This window comes from Coregonus clupeaformis, unplaced genomic scaffold (assembly GCF_020615455.1).
Source record: "Coregonus clupeaformis isolate EN_2021a unplaced genomic scaffold, ASM2061545v1 scaf0051, whole genome shotgun sequence".
NCBI lineage: Eukaryota > Metazoa > Chordata > Actinopteri > Salmoniformes > Salmonidae > Coregonus > Coregonus clupeaformis.
The window spans coordinates 264689-287500 of record NW_025533506.1 but is presented as its reverse complement, the minus strand read 5'-3'; the positions used below and the strand labels follow the sequence as shown (position 1 = coordinate 287500).

Here is a 22812-nt window from a genome sequence, read left to right as displayed (position 1 = left end):
GTAATGGTAGTAGTAGTAGTAGTAATGGTAGTAGTAGTAGTAGTAGTAATGGTAGTAGTAGTAGTAGTAGTAGTAGTAATAGTAGTAGTAGTAGTAGTAGTAGTAGTAGTAATGGTAGTAGTAGTAATGGTAGTAGTAGTATTAATGGTAGTAATGCTAGTAGTAGTAGTAGTAGGAATGGTAGTAGTAGTAATATTAATGGTAGTAGTACTAATGGTAGTAATGGTAGTAGCAAGGGTAGTAGTAGTAGTAATGGTAGTAGTAGTAGTAGTAGTAGTAGTAGTAATGGTAGTAGTAGTAGTAATGGTAGTAGTAGTAGTAGTAGTAGTAGTAGTAATGGTAGTAGTAGTAGTAGTAGTAGTAGTAATATTAATGGTAGTAGTACTAATGGTAGTAATGGTAGTAGTAAGGGTAGTAGTAGTAGTAGTAATGGTAGTAGTAGTAATGATAGTAATGGTAGTAATGGTAGTAGTAGTAGTAGTAATGGTAGTAGTAGTAGTAGTAGTAGTAGTATTAATGGTAGTAGTAGTAATATTAATGGTAGTAGTACTAATGGTAGTAATAGGTTTTTTTCATAGCCTGTGTTAGTTATAGTGACCTATTTTGGGATGGCTGGTAGGTGTTATTATAGGGGTTTATAGTGGCTAGTATAGTAGGCTATAGTTTTTTAAATGGTATAACTGCCTTAATGTTGCCGGACCCCAGGAAGAGTTAATGGGGATCCATAATAAATACAACTAGTGGGATAGTACTAGTACTATATCATGATAAGCCATATAATGTGTTTCTAAGCTCTCATTATTATTGTTTTGAACATTCTGAAAGTTTTGTGGCAGTGATTTCAGTTCAGAATGTTGAAGCTTGCATTCCGCCATTGAAATGAATGGGGATACAACAAGCATTATAGTTTATGAAGTAAGAATGGTAGGAGAAAGCTGTGTTGAAGCCATCTAAGTTGAGTCAGTCTGCACGTCACTGTTGGGGTGGTGTTTGTAGCTGTAGAGGATCAGGAACCTTTATTCTAACAGGGAAGAGATATTGAGACCTAGGTCTCTTTTACAAATACACCCTGTATGTTACAACATAAATGTACACATTATACCCAACATACATACCTACATACCTAGATACATACATACATACATACATACATACATACATACATACATACATACCTAGATACATACATACCTACATACCTAGATACATACATACATACATACCTACATACCTAGATACATACATACCTACATACCTAGATACATACATACATACATACATACATACATACATACCTAGATACATACATACCTACATACCTAGATACATACATACCTACATACCTAGATAAATACATACATACATACATACATACCTAGATACATACATACCTAGATACATACATACATACCTAGATACATACATACCTAGATACATACATACCTACATACATACATACCTAGATACATACATACCTACATACCTAGATACATACATACCTAGATACATACATACCTAGATACATACATACATACATACCTAGATACATACATACATACATACCTACATACCTAGATACATACATACCTAGATACATACATACCTAGATACATACATACCTACATACCTAGATACATACATACCTAGATACATACATACCTAGATACATACATACATACATACCTAGATACATACATACATACATACCTACATACCTAGATACATACATACCTAGATACATACATACCTACATACCTAGATACATACATACATAGATACATACATACACATACATACAAACATACACATACAGTGCCTTGCAAAAGTATTCATCCCTCTTGCCGTTTTTCCTATTGTAATTTAAATAGTTTTTTATTTGGATTTCATGTAATGGACATACACAAAATAGTCCAAATTGGTGAAGTGAAATGAAATAAATAAATAACGGAAACGTGGTGCATGCATATGTATTCACCCCCTTTGCTATGAAGCCCCTAAATAAGACCTGGTGCAACCAATTACCCTCAGAAGTCACATAATTAGTTGACTAAATTCCACCTGTGTGCAATCTAAGTGTCACATGATCTCAGTATATATACACCTGTTCTGAAAGGCCCCAGAGTCTGCAACACCACTAAGCAAGGGGCACCACCAAGCAAGTAGCACCATGAAGACCAAGGAGCTCTCCAAACAGGTCAGGAAAAAGTTGTGGAGAAGTACAGATCAGGGTTGGGTTATAAAAAAATATCTGAAACTTTGAACATCCCACGGAGCACCATTAAATCCATTATAAAAAAATTGAAAGAATATGGCACCACAACAAACCTGCCAAGAGAGGGCCGCCCACCAAAACTAATGGACCAAGCAAGGAGGGCATTAATCAGAGAGGCAACAAAGAGACCAAAGATAACCCTGAAGGGGCTGCAAAGCTCCACAGCGGAGTTTGGAGTATCTGTCCATAGGACCACTTTAAGCCGTACACTCCACAGAGCTAGGCTTTACGGAAGAGTGGCCAGAAAAAAGCCATTGCTCAAAGAAAATACTAAGCAAACATGTTTGGTGTTTGCCAAAAGGCATGTGGGAGACTCCCCAAACATATGGAAGAAGGTACTCTGGTCAGATGAGACTAAAATGAGCTTTTTTATGCCATCAAGGAAAATGCTATGTCTGGCACAAACCCAACACCTTTCATCGGCAGGGACTGGGAAACTAAAAAGAATTGAAGGAATGATGGATGGCGCTAAATACAGGGAAATTCTTGAGGGAAACCTGTTTCAGTCTTCCAGAGATTTGAGACTGGGATGGAGGTTCACCTTCCAGCAGGACAATTACCCTAAGCATACTGCTAAAGCAACACTTGAGTGGTTTAAGGGGAAACATTTAAATGTCTTGGAATGGCCTTGTCAAAAGCTCAGACCTTAATCTAATTGAGAATCTGTGGTATGACTTAAAGATTGCTGTACACCAGCGGAACCCATCCAACTTGAAGGAGCTGGAGCAGTTTTGCCTTGAAGAATGGCAAAAAAATCCCAGTGGCTAGATGTGTCAAGCTCATAGAGACATACCCCAAGAGACTTGCAGCTGTAATTGCTGCAAAAGGTGGCTCTACAAAGTATTGACTTTGGGGGGGTGAATAGTTATGCACGCTCAAGTTTTCAGTTTTTTTTGTCTTATTTCTTGTTTGTTTCAAAATACAAAATATTTTGCATCTTCAAAATGGTAGGCATGTTGTGTAAATCAAATGATACAAACCCCCCCAAAATCCATTTTAATTCCAGGTTGTAAGGCAACAAAATAGGAAAAATGCCAAGGGGGGTGAATATTTTGCACTCCACTGTACACACACACACACACATATACATATACAGTGAGGGAAAAAAGTATTAGATCCCCTGCTGATTTTGTACGTTTGCCCACTGACAAAGAAATGATCAGTCTATAATTTTAATGCCAGGTTTTTTTGAACAGTGAGAGACAGAATAACAACAAAAACATCCAGAAAAACGCATGTCAAAAATGTTATAAATTGATTTGCATTTTAATGAGGGAATTAAGTATTTGACCCCTCTGCAAAACATGACTTAGTACTAGGTGGCAAAACCCTTGTTGGCAATCACAGAGGTCAGACTTTTCTTGTAGTTGGCCACCAGGTTTGCACACATCTCAGGAGGGATTTTGTCCCACTCCTCTTTGCAGATCTTCTCCAAGTCATTAAGGTTTCGAGGCTGACGTTTGGCAACTCGAACCTTCAGCTCCCTCCACAGATTTTTTATGGGATTAAGGTCTGGAGACTGGCTAGGCCACTCCAGGACCTTAATGTGCTTCTTCTTGAGCCACTCCTTTGTTGCCTTGGCCGTGTGTTTTGGGTCATTGTCATGCTGGAATACCCATCCACGACCAATGTTCAATGCCCTGGCTGAGGGAAGGAGGTTCTCACCCAAGATTTGACGGTACATGGCCCCGTCCATTGTCCCTTTGATGCGGTGATGTTGTCCTGTCCCCTTAGCAGAAAAACACCCCCAAAGCATAATGTTTCCACCTCCATGTTTGACGGTGGAGATGGTGTTCTTGGGGTCATAGGCAGCATTCCTCCTCCTCCAAACACGGCGAGTTGAGTTGATGCCAAAGAGCTCCATTTTGGTCTCATCTGACCACAACACTTACACCCAGTTCTCCTCTGAATCATTCAGATGTTCATTGGCAAACTTCAGACGGCCCTGTATATGTGCTTTCTTGAGCAGGGGGACCTTGCGGGCGCTGCAGGATTTCAGTCCTTCACGGCGTAGTGTGTTACCAATTGTTTTCTTGGTGACTATGGTCCCAGCTGCCTTGAGATCATTGACAAGATCCTCTCTTGTAGTTCTGGGCTGATTCCTCACCATTCTCATGATCATTGCAACTCCACGAGGTGAGATCTTGCATGGAGCCCCAGGCTGAGGGAGATTGACAGTTATTTTGTGTTTCTTCCATTTGCGAATAATCACACCAACTGTTGTCACCTTCTCACCAAGCTGCTTGGCGATGGTCTTGTAGCCCATTCCAGCCTTGTGTAGGTCTACAATCTTGTCCCTGACATCCTTGGAGAGCTCTTTGGTCTTGGATATGGTGGAGAGTTTGGAATCTGATTGATTGATTGCTTCTGTGGACAGGTGTCTTTTATACAGGTAACAAACTGAGATTAGGAGCACTCCCTTTAAGAGTGTGCTCCTAATCTCAGCTCGTTACCTGTATAAAAGACACCTGGGAGCCATAAATCTTTCTGATTGAGAGGGGGTCAAATAATTATTTCCCTCATTAAAATGCAAATCAATTTATTACATTTTTGACATGCGTTTTCTGGATTTTTTTGTTGTTATTCTGTCTCTCACTGTTCAAATAAACCTACCATTAAAATTATAGACTGATAATTTCTTTGTCAGTGGGCAAACGTACAAAATCAGCAGGGGATCAAATACTTTTTTCCCTCACTGTATATACACACACACAGTAATGGGAACCACAAATAAAACATCACAAATCACCCAGAAAAATGGTTACATTCCTCCACAAATGAGTCCCCAATCAATATTTTAAACTGTCCGAACGTCACCAGAACATCAAGATGAAATGTATTTTGCATTTTGTTCCAGCAATACGGTGCATTAAAACTAAAAACAGATTTACCTAGCTCAGTGGAGACCCTGGGAACCTCTAGAGTTAACCAATCCTGTGAACGGGTTCGGCAGCTCAGGTGTTTATACTTCAACAGCAAAGCTAGGGTCTTTGTAAACAAAAAGGGAGTAATGTAGAGATCTATGGGTCTTTAGTGAAGTCCAGCCAACCTTTTTATACAGGATGCAGTGATGAGTATCAAAACTGTCACCTGTAACAAAGCGAAGGGCACGATGGTAGATGGCATCCAAAGGTTTAAGAGTAGTAGCAGCTGCACTTTGATAAATAATATCACCATAATCAGGAACAGATAAAAAGGTTGACTGAATAATCTGCTTCCTACTGCTTAGAGAAAGGCGCAATCTGTTTCTGTACAAAAAGACAACTTTAAATCTTAGCTTCTTAATCTCCTAGAGTTGATTGACGCAGCGGTGTGTAAATCTACACTGAACAAAAATATAAATAAAAATAAATAAATATATAGCAACATGTAAAGTCTTGGTCCCATATTTCATGAGCTGAAATAAAAAAATCCCAGAAATGTTCCATACTCACAAAAAGCTTATTTCTCTTCTATCTTGAAGTTGATTAAACAGCATGATCATTACACAGGTGCACCTTGTGCTGGGGACAATAAAAGGCCACTCTAAAATGTGCAGTTTTGTCACACAACACAGTGCCACAGATGTCTCAAGTTTTAAGGGAGCATGCAATTGGCATGCTGACTACAGGAATGTCCACAAAAGCTGTTGCCAGATAATTGAATGTTATTTTCTCTACAATAAGGCGCCTCCAACGTCATTTTAGAGAATTTGGCAGTACGTCCAACCGGCCTCACAACCGCAGGAGTCGTGTTGGCGAGCGGTTTGCTGAAGTCAACGTTGTGAACAGAGTGCCCCATTGTGGCGGTGGGGTTATGGTATGGGCAGGCATAAGCTACGGACAATGAACATAATTGCATTTTATCGATGGCAATTTGAATGCACAGAGATACTGTGACGAGATCCTGGGGCCCATTGTCGTGCCATTCATCCACCGCCATCACCTCATGTTTCAGCATGATAATGCATGGCTCCATGTCGCAAGGATCTGAACACAATTCCTTGAAGCTGAAATTGTCCCAGTTCTTCCATGGCCTGCATACTCAACAGACATGTCAACCATTGAGCATGTTTGGGATGCTCTGGATCGATTTGTACGACAGCATGTTCCAGTTCCCGCCAATATCCAGCAACTTCACACAGCCATTGAAGAGGAGTGGGACAACATTCTACAGACCACAATCAACAGCCTGATCAACTCTATGCAAAGGAGATGTGTCACGCTGCATGAGGCAAATGGTGGTCACACCAGATACTGACTGGTTTTCTGATCCACGCCCCTACCTTTTTTTTAAGGTAGCTGTGACCAACAGATGCATATCTGTATTCTCAGTCATGTGAAATTCATAGATTAGGGCCTAATTTATTTATTTCAATTGACTGATTTCCTTAAATGAACTGTAACGCAGTAAAATCTTTGAAATTGTTGCATGTTGCGTTTCAAATTCTCCTCTCTGTCTCTTTCTTCTGAGTCTCTCTTCTCTCAGTATCTCTCCTCTGTCTAACGCTGATCATTCTAACCCAAACCCAGGTACAGTCTACCTAACCCTAACCCTGACCTTAACCCAGGTACATACTACCTAACCCTAACCCTGACCTTAACCCAGGTAGACTACCTAACCCTAACCCTGACCTTAACCCAGGTAGACTACCTAACCCTAACCCTGACCTTAACCCAGTGTCACGCCCTGACTCAGGGGACGCTTATATGTTGAGTCAGAGTGTGTATATTCCTTGGTGTGTTTGTTTTATGTTGTAGGATCTAGTATGTCTAGATCTATGTTGGCCGGTGTGGTTCCCAATCAGAGGCAGCTGTCGCTCGTTGTCTCTGATTGGGGACCATACTTAGGCAGCCGATTGGCACTAGTGAGTTGTGGGATCTTGTTCCGTGTGAGGTATGTTGTTTGTGTACCGTGGACGTCACGTTTCGGTTGTTGTTTTGTCGCTTGTTTATTCGTTCCAAATAAACATGTACGCATATCACGCCGCGCCTTGGTCCGATTCGTCAATCAACCAACGTGGCACCCAGGTAGACTACCTAACCCTGACCTTAACCCAGGTAGACTACCTAACCTTAACTCAGGTAGACTACCTAACCCTAACCCTGACCTTAACTCAGGTAGACTACCTAACCCTGACCTTAACTCAGGTAGACTACCTAACCCTAACCCTGACCTTAACCCAGGTAGACTACCTAACCCTAACCCTGACCTTAACCCAGGTAGACTACCTAACCCTAACCCTGACCTTAACCCAGGTGGACTACCTAACCCAATCCCAGGTACAGACTAATCAAGGTAAAAAAATAAACAATTATTCCGAATGCAATTCTGCAACTTAACAAGATGTTGGACTAATTGCACTTTAGCACTAGCACTTTACCATGTAGCCTGTTTTGACATGTTTATTCTGAAATTGCACTTACCCAGCTTGTAAATATCCTTTGCTATTTGCTGTTGTTGTTTTTGTTGTTGAGTAAAGCCAGAGTGTCTATGTATGCAGATGACTCAACACTATACAGGTCAGCTACTACAGCAACTGAAATGACTCCAACACTTAACAAAGAGCTGCAGTTAGTTTCAGAATGGGTGGCAAGGAATAAGATAGTCCTAAATATTTCAAAAACTAAAAGCATTGTATTTTGTACGTTTGCCCACTGACAAAGACATGATCAGTCTATAAATCATTCACTAAACCCTAAACCTCAAATCTTGTAATAAATAATGTGGAAATTGAGCAAGTTTAGGTGACTAAACTGATTGGAGTAACCCTGGATTGTAAACTGTCATGGTCAAAACATATTGATACAACAGTATCTAGGATGGGGAGAGGTCTGTCCATAATAAAGCGCTGCTCTGCCTTCTTAACAGCACTATCAACAAGGCAGGTCCTACAGGCCCTAGTTTGGTCACACCTGGACTACTGGTCAGTCAATTGGCTCAGAACAGGGCAGCACGGCTGGCCCTTGGATGTAACCAGAGAGCTAACATTAATAATATGCATGTCAATCTATCCTGGCTCAAAGTAGAGGAGAGGTTGACTTCATCACTACTTGTATTTGTGAGATGTATTGACATGCTGAATGCACCAAGCTGTCTGTTTAAACTACTGGCACACAGCTCAGACACCCATGCATACCCCACAAGACATGCCACCAGAGGTCTCTTCACAGTCCCCAAGTCCAGAACAGACTATGGGAGGCGCACAGTACTACATAGAGCCATGACTACATGGAACTCTATTCCACATCAGGTAACTGATGCCAGCAGTAGAATCAGATTTAAAAAACAGATAAAAATCCACCTTATGGAACAGCGGGGACTGTGAAGAGACACAAAAATAGACACACACACAATAACATACGCACTATACACACGTACACATGGATTTTGCCAGGTAGAGAGACAGGTAGCCAGGTAACCAGGTGGGTGGTATCAACACAAACATTTGTATTTTTAATTTTTTAATTTCACCTTTATTTAACCAGGTAAGCCAGTTGAGAACAAGTTCTCATTTACAACTGCGACCTGGCCAAGATAAAGCAAAGCAGTGCGATAAAAACAACACAGAGTTACATATGGGGTAAAAAACATAAAGTCAAAAATACAACAGAAAATATATATACAGTGTGTGCAAATGTAGCAAGTTATGGAGGTAAGGCAATAAATAGGCCATAGTGCAAAATAGTTACAATTTCGTATTAACACTGGAATGCTAGACGTGCAAGAGATGATGTGCAAATAGAGATACTGGGGTGCAAATGAGCAAAATAAATAACAATATGGGGATGAGGTAGTTGGGTGGGCTAATTTCAGATGGGCTGTGTACAGGTGCAGTGATCGGTAAGCTGCTCTGACAACTGATGCTTAAAGTTATTGAGGGAGATAAGAGTCTCCAGCTTCAGAGATTTTTGCAGTTTGTTCCAGTCATTGGCAGCAGAGAACTGGAAGGAATGGCGGCCAAAGGAGGTGTTGGCTTTGGGGATGACCAGTGAGATATACCTGCTGGAGCGCAGACTACGGGTGGGTGTTGCTATGGTGACCAGTGAGCTAAGATAAGGCGGGGATTTGCCTAGCAGTGATTTATAGATGACCTGGAGCCAGTGGGTTTGGCGACGAATATGTAGTGAGGACCAGCCAACGAGAGCGTACAGGTCACAGTGGTGGGTAGTGTATGGGGCTTTGGTGACAAAACGGATGGCACTGTGATAGACTACATCCAATTTGCTGAGTAGAGTGTTGGAGGCTATTTTGTAAATGACATCGCCGAAGTCAAGGATCGGTAGGATAGTCAGTTTTACGAGGGCATGTTTGGCAGCATGAGTGAAGGAGGCTTTGTTGCGAAATAGGAAGCTGATTCTAGATTGAACTTTGGATTGGAGATGCTTAATGTGAGTCTGGAAGGAGAGTTTACAGTCTAACCAGACACCTAGATATTTGTAGTTGTCCACATACTCTAGGTCAGACCCGCCGAGAGTAGTGATTCTAGTCGGGTGGGCGGGTGCCAGCAGCGTTCGATTGAAGAGCATGCATTTAGTTTTACTAGTGTTTAAGAGCAGTTGGAGGCTACTGAAGGAGTGTTGTATGGCATTGAAGCTCGTTTGGAGGTTTGTTAACACAGTGTCCAATGAAGGGCCAGATGTATACAAAATGGTGTCGTCCGCATAGAGGTGGAGCTGAGAGTTACCAGCAGCAAGAGCGACATCATTGATATACACAGAGAATAGTCGGCCCAAGAATTGAACCCTGTGGCACCCCCATAGAGACTGCCAGAGGTCCAGACAACAGGCCCTCCGATTTGACACATTGAACTCTATCTGAGAAGTAGTTGGTGAACCAGGCGAGGCAGTCATTTGAGAAACCAAGGCACAGACACATGCACACACACACACGATAACATACGCACTATACACACACGTACACATGGATTTTGTACTGTCGATATGTGGTAGTAGAGTAGAGGCCTGAGGGCACACACTTAATATGTTGTGAAATCTGTTATGAATGTATTGTAATGTTTTTAAAATTGTATAACTGCCTTAATTTTGCTGGACCCCTGGAAGAGTAGCTGCTGCCTTGGCAGGAACTAATGGGGATCCATAATAAACCCCAGGAAGAGTAGCTGCTGCCTTGGCAGGAACTAATGGGGATCCATAATAAATACAAATACACTGAAACGTCACACCTCCACCCACCTCTCCTCTGATGCAAGAGCTGCACTCCTGATGTTCCGTGTCAGACAAAGAAAAACCTTGTTTGGCACCATGTCAGTTAAAATGGTTTTGAAATACTAGAGAAGTTGGACAAACAAGGATATGACTCAATGTTTAATGGTCTTTCATGGAAAGCTAGCTCAATGTTTCAACCTTGATTGGCTGATAACCAGCTTACTGTAAGCATACATATTTTACTGAGGATGTCCTCCTTGACAAATATACTTTGTAACTTAATCTCAACTTCCTCAAAAAACTGGGTTTCGCTAAAGCATTGACATCAACGTGTGCGTTTATACTGACCTGGCAGGGGAGACACCTTGATCACAAAAGAGGTTCACCCAGGGCTCGGCCATTGCACTCTGACCGTGCTGATAATAAATACATTCAATAAATAACTAGAAAATGACATTTACTGAAGGAAATGTGGTGTGCTTGCTTGTCCTGAAGTATTTATGGATGTGAAATAGTAGTAGTAGTGGTAGTGACGGCAGTAGTAGTGGTAGTAGTAATAATAGTAGTAGTAGTAGTAGTAATGGTAGTAGTAGTAGTAGTAGTAGTAGTAATGGTAGTAGTAATAGTAGTAGTAGTAGTAGTAATGGTAGTAGTAGTAGTAGTAGTAGTAGTAGTAGTAGTAGTAGTAATGGTAGTAGTAGTAGTAATGGTAGTAATGGTAGTAGTAGTAATAGTAGTAGTAGTAGTAGTAATAGTGATGGTAGTAATAGTAATGGCAGTAGAAGTAGTAATGGTAGTAGTAATGGTAGTAGTAGTAGTAGTAGTAGTAGTAGTAGTAGTAGTAGTAGTAGTAGTAGTAGTAGTAATGGTAGTAATAGTAGTAGTAGTAGTAGTAATGGTAGTAGTAGTAGTAGTAGTAGTAGTAGTAGTAGTAGTAGTAATGGTAGTAGTAGTAGTAATGGTAGTAATGGTAGTAGTACTAATGGTAGTAATAGGGTTTTTTCATAGCCTGTGTTAGTTATAGTGACCTATTTTGCTCCTGAGTGGCGCAGTGGTCTAAGGCACTGCATCGCAGTGCTAACTGTGCCACTAGAGATCCTGGTTCGAATCCAGGCTCTGTCGCAGCCGGCCGCGACCGGGAGACTAATGGGCGGCGCACAATTGGCCCAGCGTTGTCCAGGGTAGGGGAGGGAATGGCCGGCAGGGATGTAGCTCAGTTGATAGAGCATGGCGTTTGCAACGCCAGGGTTGTGGGTTCGATTCCCACGGGGGGCCAGTATAAAATAATCATAAAAAATAACAAAATAAAAAAAAATAATTCACTAACTGTAAGTCGCTCTGGATAAGAGCGTCTGCTAAATGACTAAAATGTAAATGTAAATTTTGGGATGGCTGGTAGGTGTTATTATAGGGGTTTATAGTGGCTAGTATAGTAGGCTATAGTTTTTTAAATGGTATAACTGCCTTAATGTTGCCGGACCCCAGGAAGAGTTAATGGGGATCCATAATAAATACAACTAGTGGGATAGTACTAGTACTATATCATGATAAGCCATATAATGTGTTTCTAAGCTCTCATTATTATTGTTTTGAACATTCTGAAAGTTTTGTGGCAGTGATTTCAGTTCAGAATGTTGAAGCTTGCATTCCGCCATTGAAATGAATGGGGATACAACAAGCGTTATAGTTTATGAAGTAAGAATGGTAGGAGAAAGCTGTGTTGAAGCCATCTAAGTTGAGTCAGTCTGCACGTCACTGTTGGGGTGGTGTTTGTAGCTGTAGAGGATCAGGAACCTTTATTCTAACAGGGAAGAGATATTGAGACCTAGGTCTCTTTTACAAATACACCCTGTATGTTACAACATAAATGTACACATTATACCCAACATACATACCTACATACCTAGATACATACATACCTACATACATACATACATACCTAGATACATACATACCTACATACCTACATACCTAGATACATACATACCTACATACCTAGATACATACATACCTACATACCTAGATACATACATACCTAGATACCTACATACCTAGATACATACATACCTAGATACATACATACCTACATACCTAGATACATACATGCCTACATACCTAGATACATACATACCTACATACCTAGATACATACATACCTAGATACCTAGATACATACATACCTACATACCTAGATACATACATACCTACATACCTAGATACATACATACCTACATACCTAGATACATACATACCTAGATACATACCTACATACCTAGATACATACATACCTACATACCTAGATACATACATACCTACATACCTAGATACATACATACCTACATACCTACATACCTAGATACATACATACCTAGATACATACATACCTACATACCTAGATACATACATACCTAGATACCTAGATACATACATACCTACATACCTAGATACATACATACCTACATACCTAGATACATACATACCTACATACCTAGATACATACATACCTACATACCTAGATACCTACATACCTAGATACATACATACCTAGATACATACATACCTACATACCTAGATACATACATACCTACATACCTAGATACATACATACCTACATACCTAGATACATACATACATACCTACATACCTAGATACATACATACATAGATACATACATACCTACATACCTACATACATACATAGATACCTACATACCTAGATACATACATACCTACATACATACATACCTAGATACATAGATACATAGATACATACATACATACATAGATACATACATACATAGATACATACATACACATACATACAGTGCCTTGCAAAAGTATTCATCCCCCTTGGCGTTTTCCTATTTTGTTGCATTACAACCTGTAATTTAAATGGATTTTTATTTGGATTTCATGTAATGGACATACACAAAATAGTCCAAATTGGTGAAGTGAAATGAAAGAAATTCAAAAAAATCAATAACGGAAAAGTGGTGCATGCATATGTATTCACCCCCTTTGCTATGAAGCCCCTAAATAAGATCTGGTGCAACCAATTACCCTCAGAAGTCACATAATTAGTTAACTAAATTCCACCTGTGTGCAATCTAAGTGTCACATGATCTCAGTATATATACACCTGTGGCACCATGAAGACCAAGGAGCTCTCCAAACAGGTCAGGGAAATGTTGTGGAGAAGTACAGATCAGGGTTGGGTTATAAAAAAATATCTGAAACCTTGAACATCCCACGGAGCACCATTAAATCCATTATTAAAAAATTTAAAGAATATGGCACCACAACAAAACTGCCAAGAGAGGGCTGCCCACCAAAACTAACGGACCAGGCAAGGAGGGCATTAATCAGAGAGGCAACAAAGAGACCAAAGATAACCCTGAAGGAGCTGCAAAGCTCCACAGCGGAGATTGGAGTATCTGTCCATAGGACCACTTTAAGCCGTACACTCCACAGAGCTGGGCTTTACGGAAGAGTGGCCAGAAAAAAGCCATTGCTCAAAGAAAATAATAAGCAAACGTGTTTGGTGTTCGCCAAAAGGCATGTGGGAGACTCCCCAAACATATGGAAGAAGGTACTCTGGTCAGATGAGACTAAAATTGAGCTTTTTTGCCATCAAGGAAAGGGGGGTGGCTGAAATAAAAAAATCCCAGAAATGTTCCATACTCACAAAAAGCTTATTTCTCTTCTATCTTGAAGCTGATTAAACAGCATGATCATTACACAGGTGCACCTTGTGCTGGGGACAATAAAAGACAACTCTAAAATGTGCAGTTTTGTCACACAACACAATGCCACAGATGTCTCAAGTTTTGAGGGAGCGTGCAATTGGCATGCTGACTACAGGAATGTCCACAAAAGCTGTTGCCAGATAATTTAATGTTAATTTCTCTACCATAAGGCGCCTCCAACGTCGTTTTAGAGAATTTAGCAGTACATCCAACCGGGCCTCACAACCGCAGGAGTCGTGTTGGCGAGCGGTTTGCTGAAGTCAACCTTGTGAACAGAGTGCCCCATTGTGGCGGTGGGGTTATGGTATGGGCAGGCATAAGCTATGGACAATGAACAAAATTGCATTTTATCGATGGCAATTTGAATGCAAAGAGATACCGTGACGAGAACCTGAGGCCCATTGTCGTGCCATTCATCCGCCGCCATCACCTCATGTTTCAGCATGATAATGCATGGCTCCATGTCGCAAGGATCTGAACACAATTCCTTGAAGCTGAAATTGTCCCAGTTCTTCCATGGCCTGCATACTCAACAGACATGTCAACCATTGAGCATGTTTGGGATGCTCTGGATCGATGTGTACGACAGCATGTTCCAGTTCCCGCCAATATCCAGCAACTTCACACAGCCATTGAAGAGGAGTGGGACAACATTCCACAGGCCACAATCAACAGCCTGATCAACTCTATGTGAAGGAGATGTGTCGCGCTGCATGAGGCAAACGGTGGTCACACCAGATACATATTTTTTTTAAAGGTATCTGTGACCAACAGATGCATATCTGTATTCTCAGTCATGTGAAATTCATAGATTAGGGCCTAATTTATTTATTTCAATTGACTGATTTCCTTAAATGAACTGTAACTCAGTAAAATCTTTGAAATTGTTGCATGTTGCGTTTCAAATTCTCCTCTCTGTCTCTCTCCTCTCTGTCTCTCTCCTCTCTGTCTCTCTCCTCTCCTCTCTGTCTCTCTCTCTGTCTCTCTCTCTGTCTCTCTCTCTGTCTCTCTGTCTCTCTCTCTCCTCTCTGTCTCTCTCTCTCCTCTCTGTCTCTCTCTCTCCTCTCTGTCTCTCTCTCTCCTCTCTGTCTCTCTCTCTCTCCTCTCTGTCTCTCTCTCTCCTCTCTGTCTCTCTCTCTCCTCTCTGTCTCTCTCCTCTCTGTCTCTCTCTCTCCTCTCTGTCTCTCTCCTCTCTGTCTCTCTCTCTCCTCTCTGTCTCTCTCCTCTCTGTCTCTCTCTCTCTCCTCTCTCTCCTCTCTGTCTCTCTCTCTCCTCTCTGTCTCTCTCTCTCTCTCTCTCTCCTCTCTGTCTCTCTCTCTCTCTCCTCTCTGTCTCTCTCTCTCCTCTCTGTCTCTCTCTCCTCTCTGTCTCTGTCTCTCCTCTCTGTCTCTCTCTCTCCTCTCTGTCTCTCTCTCTCCTCTCTGTCTCTCCTCTCTCTCCTCTCTCTCCTCTCTGTCTCTCCTCTCTCTGTCTCTCTCCTCTCTGTCTCTCTCCTTTCTGTCTCTCTCCTCTCTGTCTCTCTCTGTCTCTCTCCTCTGTCTCTCTCCTCTCCCTCCTCTCTGTCTCTCTGTCTCTCTCCTCTCTGTCTCTCTCCTCTCTGTCTCTCTCCTCTCGTCTCTCTCCTCTCTGTCTCTCTCCTCTCTGTCTCTCTCCTCTCTGTCTCTCTCCTCTCTGTCTCTCTCCTCTCTGTCTCTCTCCTCTCTCTGTCTCTCTCCTCTCTCTGTCTCTCTCCTCTCTGTCTCTCTCCTCTCTGTCTCTCTCCTCTCCTATCTGTCTCTCTCCTCTCTGTCTCTCTCCTCTCTGTCTCTCTCCTCTCCTCTCTGTCTCTCTCCTCTCTGTCTCTCTCCTCTCCTCTCTCTCCTCTCGTCTCTCTCCTCTCCTCTCTCTCCTCTCCTCTCTCTCCTCTCTGTCTCTCCTCTCTGTCTCTCCTCTCTGTCTCTCTCCTCTCTGTCTCTCTCCTCTCTGTCTCTCTCCTCTCTGTCTCTCTCTCCTCTGTCTCTCTCCTCTGTCTCTCTCCTCTGTCTCTCTCCTCTGTCTCTCTCCTCTCCTCTCTCCTCTCCTCTCTGTCTCTCTCCTCTCCTCTCTGTCTCTCTCCTCTCCTCTTTCTCCTCTCGTCTCTCTCCTCTCTGTCTCTCTCCTCTCTGTCTCTCTCCTCTCTGTCTCTCTCCTCTCTGTCTCTCTCCTCTCTGTCTCTCTCCTCTCTGTCTCTCTCCTCTCTGTCTCTCTCCTCTCTGTCTCTCTCTCTTCTCTCTGTCTCTCTCTCTTCTCTCTGTCTCGCTCTCTTCTCTCTGTCTCTCTCTCTTCTCTCTGTCTCTCTCCTCTGTCTCTCTCCTCTGTCTCTCTCCTCTGTCTCTCTCCTCTGTCTCTCTCCTCTGTCTCTCTCCTTTCCTCTCTGTCTCTCTCCTCTCTGTCTCTCTTCTCTCAGTCTCTCTCCTCTGTCTAACGATGATAATTCTAACCCTAACCCTGACCTTAACCCAGGTACAGACTACCTAACCCTAACCCTGACCTTAACCCAGGTACAGACTACCTAACCCTAACCCTGACCTTAACCCAGGTAGATTACCTAACCCTAACCCTGACCTTAACCCAGGTAGACTACCTAACCCTAACCCTGACCTTAACCCAGGTACAGACTACCTAACCCTAACACTTATTTTCCACCATAATTTGCAAATAAATTCATTAAAAATCCTACAATGTGATTTTCTGATTTTCTCATTTTGTCTGTCATAGTTGATGTGTACCTATGATGAAAATTACAGGCCTCTCTCATCTTTTTAAGTGGGAGAACTTGCACAATTGGTGGCTGACTAAATACTTTTTTTTTGTATTTACTGTTGTTGTTTTTGTTGTTGTTGAGTAAAGCCAGAGTGTCTATCTATGCGGATGACTCAACACTATACACGTCAGCTACTACAGCGACTGAAATGACTGCAACACTTAACAAAGAGCTGCAGTTAGTTTCAGAATGGGTGGCAAGGAATAAGTTAGTACTAAATAGTTCTAAAACTAAAAGCATTGTTCCATATGTTCAGACATTATTTAACCGTATGATCAGACTTACAGTGAGGGAAAAAAGTATTTGATCGCCTGCTGATTTTGTACGTTTGCCCACTAACAAAGAAATGATCAGTCTATAATTTTAATTGTAGGTTTATTTGAACAGTGAGAGACAGAATAACAACAAAAAAATCAAGAAAAACGCATGTCAAAAATGTTATAAATTGATTTGCATTTTAATGAGGGAAATAAGTATTTGACCCCCTCTCAATCAGAAAGATTTATGGCTCCCAGGTGTCTTTTATACAGGTAATGAGCTGAGATTAGGAGCACACTCTTAAAGGGAGTGCTCCTAATCTCAGTTTGTTACCTGTATAAAAGACACCTGTCCACAGAAGCAATCAATCAATCAGATTCCAAACTCTCCACCATGGCCAAGACCAAAGAGCTCTCCAAGGATGTTAGGGACAAGATTGTAGACCTACACAAGGCTGGAATGGGCTACAAGACCATCGCCAAGCAGCTTGGTGAGAAGGTGACAACAGTTGGTGCGATTATTTGCAAATGGAAGAAACACAAAAGAACTGTCAATCTCCCTCGGCCTGGGGCTCCATGCAAGATCTCACCTCTTGGAGTTGCAATGATCATGAGAACGGTGAGGAATCAGCCCAGAACTACACGGGAGGATCTTGTCAATGATATCAAGGCAGCTGGGACCATAGTCACCAAGATATCAATTGGTAACACACTACGCCGTGAAGGACTGAAATCCTGCAGCGCCCGCAAGGTCCCCCTGCTCAAGAAAGCACATATACAGGGCCGTCTGAAGTTTGCCAATGAACATCTGAATGATTCAGAGGAGAACTGGGTGAAAGTGTTGTGGTCAGATGAGACCAAAATCGAGCTCTTTGGCATTAACTCAACTCGCTGTGTTTGGAGGAGGAGGAATGCTGCCTATGACCCCAAGAACACCATCCCCACCGTCAAACATGGAGGTGGAAACATTATGCTTTGGGGGTGTTTTTCTGCTAAGGGGACAGGACAACTTCACCGCATCAAAGGGACGATGGACGGGGCCATGTATCGTCAAATCTTGGGTGAGAACCTCCTTCCCTCAGCCAGGGCATTGAAAATGGGTCGTGGATGGGTATTCCAGCATGACAATGACCCAAAACACACGGCCAAGGCAACAAAGGAGTGGCTCAAGAAGAAGCACATTAAGGTCCTGGAGTGGCCTAGCCAGTCTCCAGACCTTAATCCCATAGAAAATCTGTGGAGGGAGCTGAAAGTTCGAGTTGACAAACGTCAGCCTCGAAACCTTAATGACTTCGAGAAGATCTGCAAAGAGGAGTGGGACAAAATCCCTCCTGAGATGTGTGCAAACCTGGTGGCCAACTACAAGAAATGTCTGACCTCTGTGATTCCCAACAAGGGTTTTGCCACCAAGTACTAAGTCATGTTTTGCAGAGGGGTCAAATACTTATTTATCTTATTAAAATGCAAATCAATTTATAAAATTTTTGACATGCGTTTTTCTGGATTTTGTTGTTGTTATTCTGTCTCTCACTGTTCAAATTAACCTACCATTAAAATTATAGACTGATCATGTCTTTGTCAGTGGGCAAATGTACAAAATCAGCAGGGGATCAAATACTTTTTTCCCTCACTGTATTTACCTGTATATTCAGACATCCTTTACCCGTATGTTGACTTATCATTTACACCTTATGTTCAGATATAATTTATGTTCAGTCTACTAATTTACCCGTATGTTCAGACATAATTTACCCATATGTTCAGACATTTCATTTATCTGTATGTTCATGTTCAGACTTATAATTTACTCCGTATGTTCAGATTTATAATTTACCCCTTATGTTCAGGTATAATAAAATAATAATATGCCATTTAGCAGACGCTTTTATCCAAAGCGACTTACAGTCATGCGTGCATTCATTTTTGTGTATGGGTGGTCCCGGGGATCGAACCCACTACCTTGGCGTTACAAGCGCCGTGCTCTACCAGCTGAGCTACAGAGGACCACATACCACCCGTATATCCAGTTATCATTTATGTTCAGACATAATTTACCCGTATGTTCAGACATCATTTACCCGTATATTGAGAGGCGTACCAGTCTGCTGCTCCCTCCCTCTGCTGAGACGGACCATCAGCCCATTAAAATAAAAAGCTAATTATTTAAATATATGCGTACTCAGCTGTGCCTCACAAGTGATCTATTACTGGTGTGATCATAAAGCCTACCTCAATTTTGTAAAAATTTAATTTGAAAAAATGGTCCGAACAACAATGCATTGGCAGGGCAATTCTAGCAAAGTCAATATGCAGTGACAATGCATTGGCCTATAGCTTACTGCACAAACCTAATTGCTACAGTACTGTTTTTAATAGGTTAATGTTGCATAGGCTTAACGTTTTTTAAGTCGTATAAAAACAAATCTGAGTTGTAGATCTCGGCTTGCATTTTGACTCAGAAAGTGACCGTGACTCAGAAAAGGTCTTATTAAACACACCAGGCAACTGTGACGCAGTAGATCATTGTTCTTTAATCCATGTAAAGGATTTCTGATTTGCTGCTGCTCATGGAAATAATGTCCACGCTCACTTTTAAAACATTCTATATGTTACATGTTTTATGCCCACTCTCATTTTCACTGTTTCTAAACAGGTCAAGTTCCAGAGAAGAGAGAGGAAGTTGACATTTCTAACTTATTTCAATCGTATTCATTCTGCTTATTCTCCTTTATAGTTACAGTATCGTAGTGCTACTGATGTGTCACAATGTTGACCAGGAACCAATCCACACACGGGGGAAACCATGCGTAGGGAGCCACAGGTTGAGCCACTCCCAGAGTATACAGATTGTGTGTATACGCCATGTCCATAGACCGTGCCCACTAAAGTCAACGATTACACCTCTCCTTCTAAAACGGAGGCGTGCGTCATTTACTTGAGGTGAGGTCGGGGTGAGACACATTCAGTTGAGCAGCCGTCTCCTTAGCTGTGGCCTCCATTGATACTAATATCAGATAGAGAATACTAACAACACATCATAGGAAGAGAATACCAGACTAGTAATGGCTGCTGTTCGCTTGTCCAGGTCTCAGAGAGTCGTCAGGAACTTGTCTCTGATCCTATTGAGTGGATCAGTCTCTCTGGTCCTGTGGATGGCTCCCAGACGCCTGCCCTGCTCTGACAGGGGTCCTCTCCTCCCCCCGGACCTCCTCCCCCCGGACTACGCTGCCGACCTGCCGGCCTGCTCAGCCATCATCCGAGGAGACATGGAGGGTCTGGAGAGTGAGCAGCTCGGCCTCATGCTGAAGACCAAGAAGAAGCAGCAGCTGCTGCCAGAGGCGTTCTACCACAACGTGACTCAGGACTGTCAGAGGTACGTTTCAGACAGAGGGTTCATCACCGTGCCTCTGAGCCAGGAGGAGGAGGAGTTCCCCATCGCCTACTCCATGGTCGTCCACGAGAAGATCGAGATGTTTGAGAGGCTCCTGCGTGCCGTGTACACGCCTCAGAACGTCTACTGCGTCCACGTCGACCAGAAGTCATCCGAGGACTTCAGGAGTGCAGTGAGGGCTATCGTGTCCTGCCTGCCCAATGTGTTTGTGGCCAGTAAGACAGAGAGCGTGGTCTACGCCTCCTGGTCCAGAGTGCAGGCTGATCTGAACTGTATGGAGGACCTGCTGAAGTCACCGGTCCAGTGGAGGTACCTGCTCAACACCTGTGGAACCGACTTCCCCATTAAGACCAATGCTGAGATGGTTCAGGCCCTCAAGCTGCTGAACGGGAAGAACAGCATGGAGTCAGAGGTCACCAACAACAATAAGAAGGGCAGATGGCAGTTTCACCACAACGTCACCAACACAGTGGTCAGGACAGCGGTTAAGAAGACCCCTCCACCAATCAACACCCCCATGTTCTCTGGCAACGCCTACTTCGTGGTCTCCAGGGCCTTCGTCCGTCACGTGACGGAGAGTCAGGAGGTCCGGGTTCTGCTGGAGTGGGAGAAGGACACCTATAGTCCTGATGAACACCTGTGGGCCACCTTGCAGCGCATGCCCTCTGTCCCAGGCTCCTACCCCCCCAACAGTAAGTACCAGCAGTCTGATATGAACTCCATGGCCAGAGTGGTGAGATGGAGCTACCTGGCTGGGGATGTGAGGAGCGGAGCCCCCTACCCCCACTGCTCCGGGACCTACAGGAGGGCTGTGTGTGTCTATGGGGCTGGTGACCTGCAGTGGCTCCTAAACCAACACCATCTCATCGCTAACAAGTTTGACCCCGAGGTGGATGACGTGGCGATCAGGTGTCTGGAGTCGTACCTTCGCTTCAAAGCAACATACCGTGTATCAGTAAGGACAGTGGAATCTGGGAATATCTTACAAAAACTATGAAAGGTTGTAAAAAATAAAATAATACATGTACATTACCATATGTAAAAAAAAAAAAAAATGTTTAAAAAAAAATATGTTATATATTTATTACTATATATTTATGATTGTACTGTATATTTATGATTGCCATGTTTATTTAAAATGTTTTGGATTGTTGTATATTTCTGTGTTTTTTTCCCCCTTTAACCCTATTCTCAACCGGCTAGAGCACGTCTTATTTCTGATTGTACTGTAAGAGGGTTGGAAATACAATAATGTTGGGGTTGCACTGTATAGTTGTGATTGCCATGTACACTACCAGTCAAAAGTTTGGACAGCTAATCATTCAAGGGGTTTTCTTTAATTTGACTATTTTCTACATTGTAGAATAATAGTGAAGACATCAAAACTATGAAATAACACATATGGAATCATGTAGTAACCCAAAAAGTGTTAAACAAATCTAAATATATTTGAGATTCTTCATATAGCCACCCTTTGCCTTGATGACAGCTTTGCACTCTCTTGGCATTCTCTCAACCAGCTTCACCTGGAATGCTTTTCCAACAGTCTTGAAGGAGTTCCAACATATGGTGAGCACTTGTTGGCTGCTTTTCCTTCACTCTGCCGTCCGACTCATCCCAAACCATCTCAACTCAGACCAAAGGACACATTTCCACCGGTCTAATGTCCATTGCTCGTGTTTCTTGGCCCAAGCAAGTCTCTTCTTCTTATTGGTGTCCTTTAGCAGTGGTTTCTTTGCAGCAATTCGACCATGAAGGCCTGATTCACGCAGTCTCCTCTGAACAGTTGATGTTGAGATGTGTCTGTTACTTGAACTCTGTGAAGCATTTATTTGGGCTGCAATTTATGAGGCTGGTAACTCTAATAAACTTATCCTCTGCAGCAGACGTAACTCTGGGTCTTCCTTTCCTGTGGCCGTCCTCATGAGAGCCAGTTTCATCATAGCGCTTGATGGTTTTTGCGACCGCACTTGAAGACACTTTCAAAGTTCTTGAAATGTTCCGTATTGACTGACCTTCATCTCTTAAAGTAATGATGGACTGTCGTTTTGCTCTGCTTATTTGAGCTGTTCTTGCCATAATATGGACTTGGTCTTTTACCAAATAGGGCTATCTTCTACCTACCTTGTCACAACACAACTGATTGGCTCAAACGCATTAAGAAGGAAAGAAATTCCACAAATTAACTTTTAAGAAGGCACACCTGTTAATTGAAATGC

General features: G+C 42.4%; 1 protein-coding gene and 1 pseudogene across 1 annotated transcript; both read left to right on the top strand.

Annotated features, from left to right (window-relative positions):
- The first annotated feature begins 10759 nt into the window (after window positions 1-10759).
- On the top strand, window positions 10760-10908 carry LOC121555634 (annotated as a pseudogene).
- Window positions 10909-19163: 8255 nt separating this feature from the next.
- Window positions 19164-21606, top strand: gcnt3 (glucosaminyl (N-acetyl) transferase 3, mucin type). The gene has a single exon (XM_041869452.2). The coding sequence runs from the start codon at window positions 20265-20267 to the stop codon at window positions 21588-21590; it is 1326 nt and encodes a 441-aa protein (XP_041725386.1). The 5' UTR covers window positions 19164-20264; the 3' UTR covers window positions 21591-21606.
- The last annotated feature ends 1206 nt before the right edge of the window (window positions 21607-22812 follow it).

Coding starts and splice junctions, on each gene's coding strand:
- gcnt3 (XM_041869452.2), top strand. CDS start 20,265: ATGGCTGCTGTTCGCTTGTCCAGGTCTCAGAGAGTCGTCAGGAACTTG.